Genomic DNA, 14,824 nt, shown 5'->3' with positions numbered 1-14,824 from the left:
TATTTCAATTCTTCTTCCGGAGGGCTCATGATATCAATTCTTTTCTCAAGTGCCTATCTTTCTTTTTCCGGAGTTCCAAGTTCTTTTAAGTATCTCTTGTGAGGCTTCATCTAAATCTTGGCAAGGTCATAATCATATTATTTTCTACCTTCATATCGTTGCATCATTCATACGGAGGTCCTTCATGGTGGTTCATCATGATATCAATTCATTCTCAAAGTGTTCTTCAAGATTCTATTGGAGAACCTCAAGTTTTCTTATCTTGCATTTCCAAGTGCATTTGTTCTTCCTTTATCCTTTGAGGTGGTATTATAACATTCTTGTTAGTGTAGGAGCCTCGAAGAGTTTTCCTTTCAAGAATGAGATAATTAAACCCACCAATTCTATGGTCGTGAGATATTTGCAACCCATGGTTTATTCATTGAGCTATCTTGGTTTGGATTTCACCTAAAGCTTTTCCTATGGATTGTTGCTATCATGGTGCTTGTCATTAATTCAAGTTCTCAATGCATCCTCTTGGTGTAAGAAATTGTTCATATCTTGTTTCTCCCAATCAATCCTTGTTTCTGTTAGTGGCGGGTTGTCACTTCATTAGTTTGATAAGGTTTCCATAAGCCCACTTCTATCTTGTTCTTTTCGTTGTTGTTTTTCCAACAACTCCGTCCAATTCTTCTTGCAAGGATGCTTGCCAAGTTCATTGGAGTTAGTAGTTGTCATTCTCTCTTCATTCTCTTCTTCCGTATGAGCTAGTTCCTATTCTATTGTTCCAGAGGCTTTGTGATGTTGCTCTTTTGGGTCTCTCATGTTGTTCTATCAAGATATTGGTGTCCCTTGTTCTATTTAGTTGTTTGTTATGAATATTGTCTAATTCTTCCATCTTATCGAATTTTTCCTACCGAAGTGCTGCCGAAATTTTCCGTGAATTCTTGCTTCTTTCCCATATCATTACTCATCTCTTTGCAACTTTCAAGGATCGTTGGTTTCACTCGTTTGTCAAAGAAGTGATTAAGTTTTTACCTCTTGTTCTTTCTCATCCTCTCCCCCTTTCATTCTTGGATCTCGGGGCGAGATCCTCTTGTAGTGTAGGAGAGTTGTGACATCCCGATGCCGACGTTCCAGAAGATTCCCCTCTCTTTCCGTTTTCGTCGTGTGTCTATTTTTATTTGTCGCATCATCATCGCATCATGCACATCATCTACATTGCATCGGCATCCCGTTGCCGCCAGTTTTCAAAACTTGCATCTGTTATTAGTTGCCGGTTCTCGTCGTTGTCCGTTCTAAGCGTGACCACACACGCACGCGCCCGCGGCATCGTCGAAACCCTGTTTTAAAAGCGTGTTGAAAACATTCTTTGGTTGGGGTGAGATTTGACGTGTGGTGTTATTTTAATATAGCTAGGCCGCGTGTTAAATTTCGTCGCGATCGGAGTCTGTCTGGTACCCGAACGGTCGACCGTAGCTGTATCGTATTCGGTCTATCGTCGGACGTTTGTCGGTGTTTTAAAACTCATTGCCGCGTTGCCCGTTTCCCCTCTCGTCTCCAGAGGTATACACTACACGGCACTTACTCGTTCCGGCGTTCGGAATTATCTGAATCCGACTGCACGGTTGGATCCGGAACGCAATTCCGGTTAACCTAGCCCCCCCTTTGCCTATAAATAGACCCCCATGTATTTTTTAGCTGCCCCTCTCCTCTGCCTCGAAAACCATGCATCATCAAACCCTAACTGCATCTCCCACCTCTCTCTCCTCCCCCAGCCGCCGAGCCCGCCCGAGCCCGCGTGCGGCCCGCCTGAAGCACATCCGGCCGGCACCCGTTCTGCCCGCGAGCTCCCCCAGCGAGCTAGTGCCCTGCGCCTCCAGCGCCATTCCCAGCGACCGAGTTGCCCGCGAACCTGTCCGGCCCCGCCGCCGCGCCACTCCGGGGAGGTCCCGCCGCCGGCGAGCCTCGCCATGCTCCTCTCTCTAGTCTCCTCTCTTTCTCTCCCTGGCCGGCTTCCCTTCGTCTCCCCCTCTGTCTCGCATGAACCATGGAAGCGAGCTGCCGATCCCGACCTCCTCAGCCGGCCTCCGCCTCGCGCCAAATTGAGGATAGGGTCGCATCTTGGGTGTGACACTTTTCTTGAGAAGGAGTATATCTCGAAAGAATTGAGTGGGAGGAAGATAGAACTTGTTGAGGTTGTCGAACCTCTACTCCCTCTAGATCGTGGCGCAGGGCAGGGGGAAACCTCTGTCGCGGCGACGCCAGTTGAGGAGGAAGCTAATGATTATGATCATGAAGCTTCGGATCAAGTTCCTATCGGACCTCACAGGTCGACAAGATCACGTACTGCTCCTGAGTGGTACGATAATCCTGTCTTAACAATCATGTTGTTAGACAACAATGAACCTGCGAATTATGAAGAAGCAATGGTGGGCCCGGATTCCAACATATGGTTGGACGCCATGAATTCCGAGATAGGATCTATGTATGAAAACATAGTGTGAACTTTGGAAGTATTAACTGAAGGCCGCAAGGCTATTCAGAACAAATGGATCTTTAAGAAGAAGACGGACGCGGATAGTAATGTAACCATTTATGAAGCTCGACTTGTGGCAAAGTGTTTTTCTAAAGTTCAAGGAGTTGACTACGATGAGACGTTCTCACCGGTAGCGATGCTTAAGTCCGTCCGAATCATGTTAGCAATTGCTACATTTTTCGATTATGAAATCTGGCAGATGGATGTCAAAACGGTGTTCCTTAACGTTTTCTTAAGGAAGAGTTGTATATGATGCAACCTGAAGGTTTTGTCGATCCAAAGAATGCTAAAAAAGTATGCAAGCTCCAGCGATCCATTTATGGACTGGTGCAAACATCTCGAAGTTGGAATAAGCGCTTTGGTGAGGTGATCAAAGCATTTGGGTTTATACAAGTTGTTGGAGAATCTTGTATTTACAAGAAAGTGAGTGGGAGCTCTCTGGCGTTTCTAATATTATATGTTGATGACATATTGCTGATTGGAAACAATGTGGAGTTTTTAGAGAGCATAAAGATTATTTGAACAAGTGTTTTTCTATGAAGGACCTAGGAGAAGCTGCTTACATTCTAGGCATTAAGATCTATAGGGATAGATCGAGGCGCCTGATAGGACTTTCACAAAACACATACCTTGATAAAGTTTTGAAGAAGTTCATAATGGAACAGTCCAAGAAGGGGTTCTTGCCAGTATTACAAGGTATAAAGTTGAGTAAGACTCACTGTCCAGTAACTGCGGAAGAAAGAGAAAAGATGAGTACCGTCCCCTATGCTTCATTCATAGGGTCTATCATGTATGCAATCTTGTGCACTAGACCGGACGTCAGCCTGGCCATAAGTACGGTAGGCAGGTTTCAAAGTAATCCAGGAGTGGATCACTCGACGGCAGTTAAGAATATTCTGAAGTACTTGAAAAGGACTAAGGAAATGTATCTCGTTTATGGAGGTGACGAAGAGCTCGACGTAAAGGGTTACGTCGATGCAAGCTTTGACACTGATCCGGAAAGCAAAGCATCGTAGCAGATTCTTGATGTGAAGCGGAATACATGGCTGCCTCGGAGGCAGCTAAGGAGGGTGTCTAGATGAAGCAGTTCATAACAGATCTTGGAGTTGTGCCGAGCGCACTAAATCCAATAACTCTGTTCTGTGACAAAACTGGTGCCATTGCTTTAGCAAAGGAACCAAGGTTTCACAAGAAGACCAGACACATCAAACGATGCTTCAACCTCATCCGTGACTAAGTCGAAGGAGAGGACGTAAATATTTGCAAAGTGCACACGGATCTAAATGTAGCAGATCCGCTCACTAAACCTCTTCCACGAGCGAAGCATGATCAACACCAGAACTGTATGGGTGTTAGATTCATTACAATGTAAATCGCATCGCAATCTGAGGACTAGATTATTTGACTCTAGTGCAAGTGGGAGACTTTTGGAAATATGCCCTAGAGGCAATGATAAAATAGTTATTATTATATTTCATGTTTCAAGATAATTGTTTATTATCCATGCTATAAATTTATTGAATGAAAGCATAGATACAGGTGTGGATATATAGACAAAACAATGTCCCTAGCAAGCCTCTAATTGGCTAGCTAGTTGATCAAGGATGGTTAAGGTTTTCCGACCATACGCAAGTGTTGTCACTTGATAACTGGATCACATCATTAGGAGAATCATGTGATGGACTAGACCCAAACTATGAACGTAGCATGTGATCGTGTCATTTTGTTGCTATTGTTTTCTGGGTGTCAAGTATTCATCCCTATGACCATGAGATCATGTAACTCAGTGACACCGGAGGAATACCTTGTGTGTATCAAACGTCAACATAAATGGGTGACTATAAAGGTGCTCTACAAGTATCGCCTAAGGTGTCCGTTGAGTTAGCATGGATCAAGACTGGGATTTGTCACTCCGTGTGACGGAGAGGTATCTCGGGGCCTACTCGGTAATACAATATCACATACAAGCCTTGCAAGCAATGTGACTCAAGTGTAAGTCACGGGATCTTGTATTACGGAACGAGTAAAGAGACTTGCCGGTAACAAGATTGAAATAGGTATACGGATACCGACAATCAAATATCGGACAAGTAACATACCGAAGGACAAAGGAAATGTTATACGATATTATATGAATCCTTGGCATAGAGGTTCAACCGATAAGATCTTCGTAGAATATGTAGGATCCAATATGGGCATCCACGTCCCGCTATTGGATATTGACCAAGGAGTGTCTCAGGTCATGTATACATAGTTCTCGAACCCGGAGGGTCTGCACACTTAAGGTTCGATGAACTTTTAGTATAGTTTAGTTATATGTGTTGGTGACCGTAGGGTGTTCCGAGTCCCGGATGAGATCACGAACGTCACGAGGGTTTCCGTAATGGTCCGGAAATGAAGACTGATATATAGTATGGTTTCATTTGGTCATCGGAAAGTTTCGGGCATTACCGGCAGTGTACCAGGAGTGACGAATGGGTTCCGGGTATTCACCAGGAGGGTCCCACCCACCCGAGAGTGAGCCAGTAACCCTAGGGTGGCGCACCAACCCTTAGTGGGCTGGTGAGGCCAGCACAAGAGGGCTATGGCGCAACAAGTGAGAAAAACCAAAGGAAAAGAAAAATCAAGGAAAGAGGGAGGTGTGAAGGAAGAAGTGGACTCTTCCCCAAACCGAATTGGGGTGGGAGTCCACCTCCTCCAATCGGCCGGCGCCCTTGGGGCTCCCTTGATCGGCAAGGCTAGCCCCTACCCTCCTCCTATATATATTGGTGGTTCTAGGGCTTTCGAGACACAACTTTGCCACGTGTAACTCAAACCTATACCACGTAGTTCTTCCTCTAGATCGGATTTCTGCGGAGCTTGGGCGGAGCCCTGCATGAGTAGATCATCACCACCACTGGCGCGCCGTCATGCTGCCGGAGAACTCATCTACTTCTCTGTCTCTCTTGCTGGATCAAGAAGGCCGAGATCGTCATCGAGCTGTACGTGTGCTGAACGCGGACGTGTCGTCCATTCAGCGCTAGATTGGAACGAATCGTGGGACGACGGTGATTTGAATCACGAAGCTGTACTACTACATCAACCGCGTTTCTTAATGCTTCCCGCTTAGCGCTCTACAAGGGTATGTGGATCTAATCTCCTCTCGTAGATGGACATCACCATGATAGGTCTTCGTGTGCATAGGAATTTTTTTGTTTCCCATGCAACGTTCCCCAATAGTGGCATCATGAGCTAGGTTCATCCGTAGATGTTATCTCGGGTATAACACAAAAGGTTTTGTGGGTGTTGATGTTCGTTTTGCTGCCCTCCTTATTCTTTTCTCGATTCGACGGTATTGTTGGATTGAAGCGTCCTGGGCCGACATTACTCGTACGCTTACGAGAGACTGGTTTCATCGACCAACATGCAACTCGTTGCATAAAGATGACAGGCGGGTGCCTGTTTCTTCAACTTTAGTTGAATTGGATTTGACCGAGGTGGACCTTGGAGAGAGGATAAATAGCAATTTGCGCATCTCCGTTCTGGTTTTGCATAAGTAAGATGCGATCATATTAGATACCCATAATAGCCACGTAAAACATGCAACAATAAATTAGAGGACGTCTAACTTGTTTTTGCAAGGTATGCTTGTGATATGATATGGCAAAAGACATGATGTGATATATTGGATGTATGAGATAATCATGTTGTAATAGTTAATATCGACTTGCACGTCGATGCTACGGCAGCCGACAGGAGCCATAGGGTTGTCTTTAAACTAACATTTGTGTTTGCGGATGCGTTTCCTATATTGCTAGGTTGTAGCTTTAGTAGTAATAGTATAGATAGCACGACAACCTCGATGGCAACACGATGATGGGGATCATTGTGTGGCGCCGGTTACAAGAAGATCATGCCGGTGCTTTGGTGATGAAGATCAAGAAGCACAAGATTCATGGCCATATCATGTCACTTATGAATTGCATGTTATGTTAATCCTTTTATGCACCTTATTTTTCTTAGAACGACGGTAGCATTATAAGGTGATCCCTCACTAAAATTTCAAGATGAAATTGTGTTCTCCCCGACTGTGCACCGTTGCAACAGTTCGTCGTTTCGAGACACCACGTGATGATCGGGTGTGATAGACTCAACATTCACATACAACGGGTGCAAAATAGTTGCACACGTGGAACACTCGGGTTAAACTTGACGAGCCTTGCATGTGCAGACATGGCCTCGGAACACAGGAGACCGAAAGGTCGAGCATGAATCGTATAGTTTATATGATTGGCATAGAGATGTTTACCACTGAAACTATACTCAACTCACATGATGATCGGACTTGAGTTAGTGAATTTGGATCATGCACCACTCAAATGACTCGAGGGATGTTTTTTTTGAGTGGGAGTTTATTAGTAATTTGATTAGTTAAACTCTAATTGTCCTGAACATAGTCTATGTCCACTTTGCAATATTTTATGTTGTAGATCAATGGCTCATGCAGTAGCAACCCTGAATTTCAATACGTTCCTAGAGAAAGCTAAATTGAAAGATCATGGAAGCAACTTTGTAGACTAGGCACGTAATCTTAGGCTCATCCTACAAGCTGGGAAAAAGAATTATGTCCTTGATGCTGCGCTAGGAGATGAACGACCCGCTACGTCTGACCAAGATGTTTTGAACGCTTGGCAATCGTGTAAGGAGGACTACTCAGTAGTTCAGTGTGCAGTCTTGTATGGCTTGGAACCGGGACTTCAACGTCGCTTTGAGCATCATGGAGCATATGAGATGTTTTAGGAGTTGAAGTTTATCTTTCAGAAGAATGCCCGGATCGAGAGGTATGAGACCTCCGATAAATTCTATGCTTGCAAGATGGAGGAGAATTTGTTTGTCAGTGAACATGTGCTCAAAATGTCTGGGTACTCAAACCGTCTAACTGAGCTAGGGATTGAACTCCCGCAAAAGGCTATCACTGACAGAATTCTTCAATCACTGCCACCTAGCTATAAGAGCTTTGTGTTGAACTATAACATGCAAGGGATGAACAAGTCACCGGGCGAGTTATTCGCGATGCTGAAAGTCGTAGAGTCAGAACTCCGGAAAAGAGCATAAAGTGTTGATGGTCAATAACACCACTGGTTTAAAGAAAAACGGAAAAGGCAAGAAGGGTAACTCCAAGAAGAGAGGCAAGACTGTTGCCAATCCGACGAAGAAACCCAAGGCTGGACCTAAGCCGGAAACAGAGTGTTATTATTGCAAGGGCATGGGTCACTGTAAGCGCAACTACCCCAAGTATTTGGCTGATAAGAAGGCGGCCAAAGAAAAATCAGGTATATGTGATATACATGTTATTGATGTGTACTTAACCAACTCTCGTAGCAGTGCCTAGGTATTTTGATACCGGTTTTGTTGCTCATATTTGCAACTCGAAGCAGGAACTGCGGAATAAACGAAGGCTGGTGAAGGATGAAGTGACGATGCGCGTGGGAAATGGTTCCAAGGTTGATGCAATCGCCGTCGGCACAGTTTCACTTCAGTTACCATCATGATTAGTTATGAACTTAAATAATTATTATTTAGTGCCTACGTTAAGCATGAACATTATATTTGGATCTTAATTATTGCGGGACGATTACTCGTTTAAGTCAGAGAATAATGGTTGTTCTATTTCTATGAGTAATATCTTTTATGGTCATGAACCCAATGTGAGAGGATTGTTCATATTGAATCTTGATTGTGATGACACACATATACATAACATTGAGACCAAAAGATGTAGAGTTAACAATGATAGCGCCATGTTTTTGTGGCACTGCCGCCTAGGTCATATTGGTGTAAAGCGCATGAAGAAACTCCATTCCGATGGGCTTTTGGAGTCACTTAATTTTGAATCACTTGACACGTGTGAACCATGCCTCATGGGCAAGATGACTAAGACTTAGTTCTCCGGAACAATGGAGCGTGCAAGTGACTTGTTGGAGATCATGCATACCGATGTGTGCGGACCAATGAGTGTGGAGGCATGTGGCCGATATCGATGGTGAAGTTAAGCAACGATGCACACACTATGGCGCTGCCATAGGCGACCTCGAGCACCGGAGCCATAGATGAAGCTCCAATGCAACTCCAGTAGAGCTCCAAAGCAGCACTGGCGGCTCCGGTGAAGCTTCAATGCAACTCCGACAAAGCTCCAACGCATGAGCGACAGTTTCACATATGGCCGACCCTCATACTAGCACCAGCGGCATGATGCGTGTCGTACTGAAGCTCTGTACCTTCTTCTCCTCCCTCTGCTCCCCTCTGTGTTGTGCTTGAGAAAGACAAAGAGCTTTGGCTTGTTTTTTTCTCTATGGAAGCCCTCAGAGCATCTCCAACACGCAACCAACCGCTGTGCATCCTAAAACCATTTTGCAGCGCCGAAATAGCAAATTATAGCGCATCGGAGTGCGCTGGCTCTAGTGCCCGCCGTAAAATATTGCGCGCGTGCCGCTCTAGCTGGCGCTCCAAAAAAACATAGCGTGCACCCATCACAAACAACATACAAGACTATAAACGAGTTTTTAGAAGATCAAACAAATAAAAAAATAATCAACAATAAATAGTTCAATTTTTCACAATAGTCATTCCATTTGGCATTCATTTTGTTGGCAATTCCATGCCCACCACTCCTCTATTAGATACTTATAAATATCATCATGCGTTTCAGCACGTCGAATGACATGATAGGAGGCAACAAATCGGGCCACCCTCGTAGCCCGACGGCGCACTCGCACGGGATGTCCCAAGAGCTCATACTAAGAGTAGTCTAAATCTTGGCCATGCTCATTCTCGATGATCATGTTATGCATGATCACACAAGCGTGCATGATGTACCAAATCATCTTTTGATCCCAAAATCTAGCCGGTCCTCTACAGTAGCAAATTAGGCTTGCAAAATCGCAAAAGCTCTCTTTACAGGTTTCCGAGCCGCCGCCTGAGCATTGTGGACATCTAGATTTTTTTTACCTTCCGGTTTTTTCAACGGCTTCACAATTCTTTGCCACTTTGGATAGATGTCATCCGCAAGATAGTAGCCATAGTTGTATGTATGGCCATTTGGTACAAACTCGATCGGTGGTAGTTCACCATTTGCAATCTTATTCATGAGTGGTGACTGATTGACAACGTTGATGTCATTCAAAGATCCATGCATTCCAAAAAAAAACATGCCAAATCCAAGTCTCTTGATCGGCCACCGCTTCAAGGTTTATAGTGGAACCCTTTTTCTCGCCGGGGAATTGCCCATGTGATGCCTTAGGACAGTTCTTCCAACTCCAATACATGCAATCTATTGAGTCAAGCATACCTGGGAACACTTCAGCATTGGGAGATCTCAAATACTTCAGGCCAAACACTTGCACAATTCCGACCGCGAAGCGCTTGCCACACATGATAGCCTGACTCTCACCCATGGCCAAGTGGTCATCAACTAGATCAGCCGGAATACCGTATGCCAACATACGCAAAGCGTCTGTCACCTTTTGAAAGGTGTTATGCCCGAGTTCTTCGGCGACATTCCTCCTCTGCTGAAAAAACCGATCATGGATCGCCAGTTTCTTTGCAATGCGCGTGAACAACTCGGTGCTCATCCTAAACCGGCATCGGAAGTACGACTCGGGGTGCACGGGATTATCCATAAAACAACGCCTCATCAATCTGTTGTCGGCATCGATCCTAACCCTCCAAATTTCCACCGACCCATAACCGAACCATTGTGCTTCGGTTTTTATTGATGTGCATAGCTAGGGTCATTGCAAGGTCCTCCTCCTCTTTAATATCAAATTCTTCTTGAGAAGAATCATATGACGAACTCATCTACAATATTGAATTTAAACTAGTATATAAAAATTACAAAAAACATGCATCAAATTCATGTAAAAAACGTGATGTTAAAGCAATACATTCCTTGCAAGCGTTTTGTCGAACAGCTTGTGGGCGCCGAGTGCTCTTCGTCAGAGGAATGGCGCGACGAAGAGTGCGCGCGAGGGGCGGCGGCGACTAGAGGGAGACGAAGGAAGCAGCGGCGGCGCGTGGATAGGCCGGGAAAGCGTCGTCGGGTCGCCGAAGCAAATGGGGTGGCGCGCGTGGCGGCGCCAGCGCCTAGATCCAGTGGTGGGTCGACGACACGCGCGAGTCGTCGCTGTCCAGCGTGCGGTAGCGGGCGCACGAGCGTATGATGCTATTTCGCTCCGCGCGCTGAACCGTTTATTCCGCGCGCGCGTTTTTTTTTTTGCCTCTGTTGGAGCGTCCAAATCGGCTGCGCACAGCGTAATAAACTCGTTTTTTTTCAGAGCGACGCTTATATAACGCGGTTGTTGGAGATACTCTCAATAGAAGGGTGCAGGAGCGGCACGTGGGGAGCAAGCTGCCGAAGTAATTTTTGGGTAAAATCAGTCGGATGATCCAAAGTGTTTTTGTTTTTTTTTCATGTTGTGAAAACAAAAATCTCGCTGCAACATATAAAAAGGTAGACGACAGTAAAAGATCCTATAATTTTTTTTTTCAGGTAAAAAAGAAACGGAACTCGACGCGGATTCAGTCTCCACAATTTATAAAAGGAGCCTCCTGTCCCGTTTTGTTGTTCGTCCTGCGCCTGATTCAGTCTCCACAACCAATCCCTCAGATTCCACCAAACTTCGTCTGCCGCGACCCGTTAAGCTTCGTCTCTCTCTCTCTCTCTCCCCCCAGTTTCAAAAGAAAATTGTCGATCTGTAGCTTCTGCGTAGATCCAAATCAATATCCTCAAGGTGTGGTGCCCCTGCCATTTGATAAGATCCGTGCGGGTCTGGGAGAAAGGCGCCTCCTTTTTCTTCCGGAAATGTGTCCGTCCGGGGCCGCGAAGGCACGGCGGAAGCGCAAAGGTGCGTCCGGTCGCCCACCCGCCGGTAGAAAGCGCCGGCGGGCCCCTGAACCGGCGCTGGAGCCCAGCGGCTGGGCATCTCTCCCGACCGACATCGCAGGCCTCGTCTCCGGACGGTTGCTAGCCGATGACGTGGTGGACTACCTCACCTTCCGCGCCGTCTGCTCGGGCTGGCGCACCAGCACGTCCGACCTAGGCATCCTGGCCCTGAGCAAACCGCAGCTCCGCCCGCGCGGCTGGATTGCGCTCTGCGACGGAGACGCGGCGCCCCTGGACGGTGCCGGCGAGATCACCTTCTTCCACACGCGCACGGCGCGCCGCCTGCGCGTCCGCCTCCCCGACCTCCGGTGCCACAGGGTCGTCGGCTTCACCGACGGCCTCGTCATCCTGCTGCACAAACGCACCACCGTCGTCCGCGTGGTCCACCCCTTCACCCTCGCTACGGTCGAACTCCCGCCCCTCGCCCCTGCCTTCCGCAGTGCGATTAAGGACCGAGGAGCCCTGTTCCACATGAGCGCCTTCGTCTGCTGTTCGCCTACAGCCCCCTTTTCAGTGGTGGCCAGTTTCGTTTGGAAACCAATGGTGCTCTGGACACAGCCAGGCCGGCTGAGGTGGAGATCATTCACCATGGCATGGTGGAGCTTCAGAACTTCTTGCCCTTCCAAGGCCTGCTCTTCGCGACCACCACGTGGAAGAAGGAGATAGTAATGGTGTACCCTCCACGCAAAATCTCCATGCCCTACTCTTCGCTAGCGGAAGCCGACCAGTCGTTGATATGGCGGGAGTACCTCGTGGAGGTTACCGGGCGGATGATGCTCGTGGTGCAGCATGGAACCGATGACAGGGCATGGCCAAAGTGTGCCTTCAAGATCTTTGAGGTGGACATCTGGGGCCAGAAGCTGCTGCCCATCTGCAATCTTGGTGGCCGGGCTTTGTTTCTCAGCAGTGACAGATGCCTGTGTGTCCCGACCATGAGCTTGCCATCTCTCTACAGCAATTCGGTATATTTCTCTCTGCCATACAGCCCCGCTGTGGTGCAGTCTTTGTCGAGTGGGTTGTCAGAGGACCTAGCGGCGCTGTGCCATATACACGACATGAAGAAGAAGACTCGCCCGTCTGTGCGACCTTTCACCATTGCTGATCATCTTCTCACGTATTGCAATCATCTGGAGTGGGCGAGGGGGCTCATGTTTCATGAGTACCGCTATATACCAGAATCATTCGTGGAATTAAACAAGAAAATAAAGGCACATTGTTCTCAAGTGCACATTCCGCGTACTGGAGCAGGAGGTTCAAAGGCCAAACTTTGCCATAATTAAGTAGGAAAGAAACTCTCTTTACAGACAGACTTGTGGCAGATTGTTATTTTCATGATGAAGTCTCATTATGTCAAATGTTCCAATTATTCCCCATGTTTCTACGGGCCTGTTTATCTGAATGTAGTCTTGCTCTTTTAAAAATTCTCCCCTCTCCACGAAGGGGAGTCATTTAGCAGAATTTACGTTTAGAGCAACTCCAACGAGACGATTCATTTCGTCCGCCGCTCTTCGTTTGGGTCCATACGGATAAAATGATGGGCCAACACGGGGGCCCATTTTTAAAACACATCTGCGCCGATCAATTTCCGGCTCAAATTTGGGATAGAAATGTGTCGGCATGGACGCGAAGCGGCCGCGCACAGCCTTCTCGGTGTCCATCCCATCCACACCCGCCGGTCGTCCAACTACCCACAGTCAACTTAATTAATGACGACCACCCTCCGTGGGCCCAAGCGTCAGCGATTTCAGTCAGCCTTTTTTAATGGCGAGTGCAACGCGTCAGCCGACGGATCTTTTCATATGATCCGCCGCCTCACGAGCCGTCCGATCTAGGTTGTTGAGCGTACGATCACTATTTGCAACAAGCGTATCGTTTCAGAAACACACCAACGACTATTGCAACAAGACCTTTGTTTCGGAAACACATCGGTGACTATTGCAACAGGAGGTCAGTTTCAGAAACATTAGTGAAGTTCCAAAGTTCTTCGCATATAATCCATCTTTGCAACAAGAGCTTTGTTTCAGAAACATTGTTGACTATTGCAACAAGACCTTTATTTCACAAACACCGGGAGGGTGCGAAACTTCTGGGCTGCCCGACGACCCCTTTCTCCAGCGCCTCCTCCCTCCTTTTCTCTGCTTGAACTCATCGTGCCTCTGCTCTCCGATGACCTGCCTCTCTCTCACACACATCCTTCCCCTTCTCTTGATAAGAACCATGCCCGCCGCCTTCGAGTTCTTCACCTCCGCCTGCTTTCTCGACGAGCTCGAGCCATATCCAGCGCCTAGGGCAGGACATATGCGAGCGGCGGTGGTGTCCAGATGCCCGGTATGAGCGGCGGCGGCGGTCGACTTCCAAGCTCTCGTCCAATCTGTAGCATGAGAGAAGAGATGTGTGTGTGTGTGTGTGTGTGTGTGTGTGTGTGTGTGTGAGTGAGTGAGTGAGCGAGCGAGAGAGAGATTAGAGTCGAGGAAAGAACAGTTGGGCCTTGTTTCAGATTCAGAAAACGGGGGAAGGTGGAGACGTGTGTGGTGACCACATGGACACGTGTTGCACAACGAAGGGGGCGGATACCAAGTCTCTTTTCAACCGGTTGACGCCAAGAGTTTTCCTTTTTTTTTAATCCGAGCGTGCGGTGGAGTTCGTCCTCATCTGCTTCCAGAACCCCTCGTTCCCATCTCGCCACCTCTTTGCTCCCTCGTCGGTGACCAAACCTTAGCCAGCAGCCATAACTGGCTCGTCCCAAAACAAGGGCAAGTCCCCCGTCCGCCCCTGCGCGATCTTCCTGTCGGTGTCTTTCCACCGGCGTCGCCAGCGTGTCAGTGTCTCAGTGCACCAAGCGCGGTGGCACTCGAAGCACCACTGACGTCTGTGTCGCGGTCGTCACGGATGCACGTGGAGGAGGTGAGTCGTGGGCGGCTGCAGTCGACGCCGAAGCAGCGGCTCAACCCTATGTACACGACCGACTCTCCCGACTAGGAGGTATGGTTTGTGGTCGAGCACGAGGAGTAGCACCGGTGTGGCATGCGCAGCGTGCAGCGAGGAGGCCCTCCACCGCCCACGCCCGTCGTTAGCGACGAGGACCAGGAGGCGGAGGCCGCCTATGAAGCGGCTCTGGCAGCCGCACTCCACGAGAGTGAGGAGGAAGAGTGGCACAAGGCCGAGGAGGAGGAGGCGTACGAGGCGAGGCTCACGGAGGCCATCGCGTTGTCCGTCGCCGATGAGTGCGTCGTGTCCCCTCCGCCGAAGATCGAGCCCACGGAGCCGCAACTGGAGCTCTACCAGGGGACCGGCTGCGTCCGCGAGTGGGTCTCTGTGCCGCCCATCTGGTTGGGTATGACACCGTAGCAGGAGGCCGCCTACCTCCAACACTGGAGGGCACTGCA

The 14,824-nt window shown here is 48.0% G+C and overlaps 1 protein-coding gene across 1 annotated transcript; it reads left to right on the top strand.

Moving 5' to 3' along the window:
• Positions 1-11,060: 11,060 nt before the first annotated feature.
• On the top strand, positions 11,061-12,804 carry LOC123409116. The gene has a single exon (XM_045102102.1). It carries the CDS (start codon positions 11,358-11,360, stop codon positions 12,102-12,104), a length of 747 nt encoding a protein of 248 aa, XP_044958037.1. The 5' UTR covers positions 11,061-11,357; the 3' UTR covers positions 12,105-12,804.
• The last annotated feature ends 2,020 nt before the right edge of the window (positions 12,805-14,824 follow it).

This window comes from Hordeum vulgare, chromosome 1H (genome assembly GCF_904849725.1).
Source record: "Hordeum vulgare subsp. vulgare chromosome 1H, MorexV3_pseudomolecules_assembly, whole genome shotgun sequence".
NCBI classification, from domain to species: domain Eukaryota; kingdom Viridiplantae; phylum Streptophyta; class Magnoliopsida; order Poales; family Poaceae; genus Hordeum; species Hordeum vulgare.
Note: the sequence above shows the minus strand (reverse complement) of the source record. Positions and strands in the feature narration are given on the sequence as shown.

Coding starts and splice junctions, on each gene's coding strand:
- LOC123409116 (XM_045102102.1), top strand. CDS start 11,358: ATGTGTCCGTCCGGGGCCGCGAAGGCACGGCGGAAGCGCAAAGGTGCG.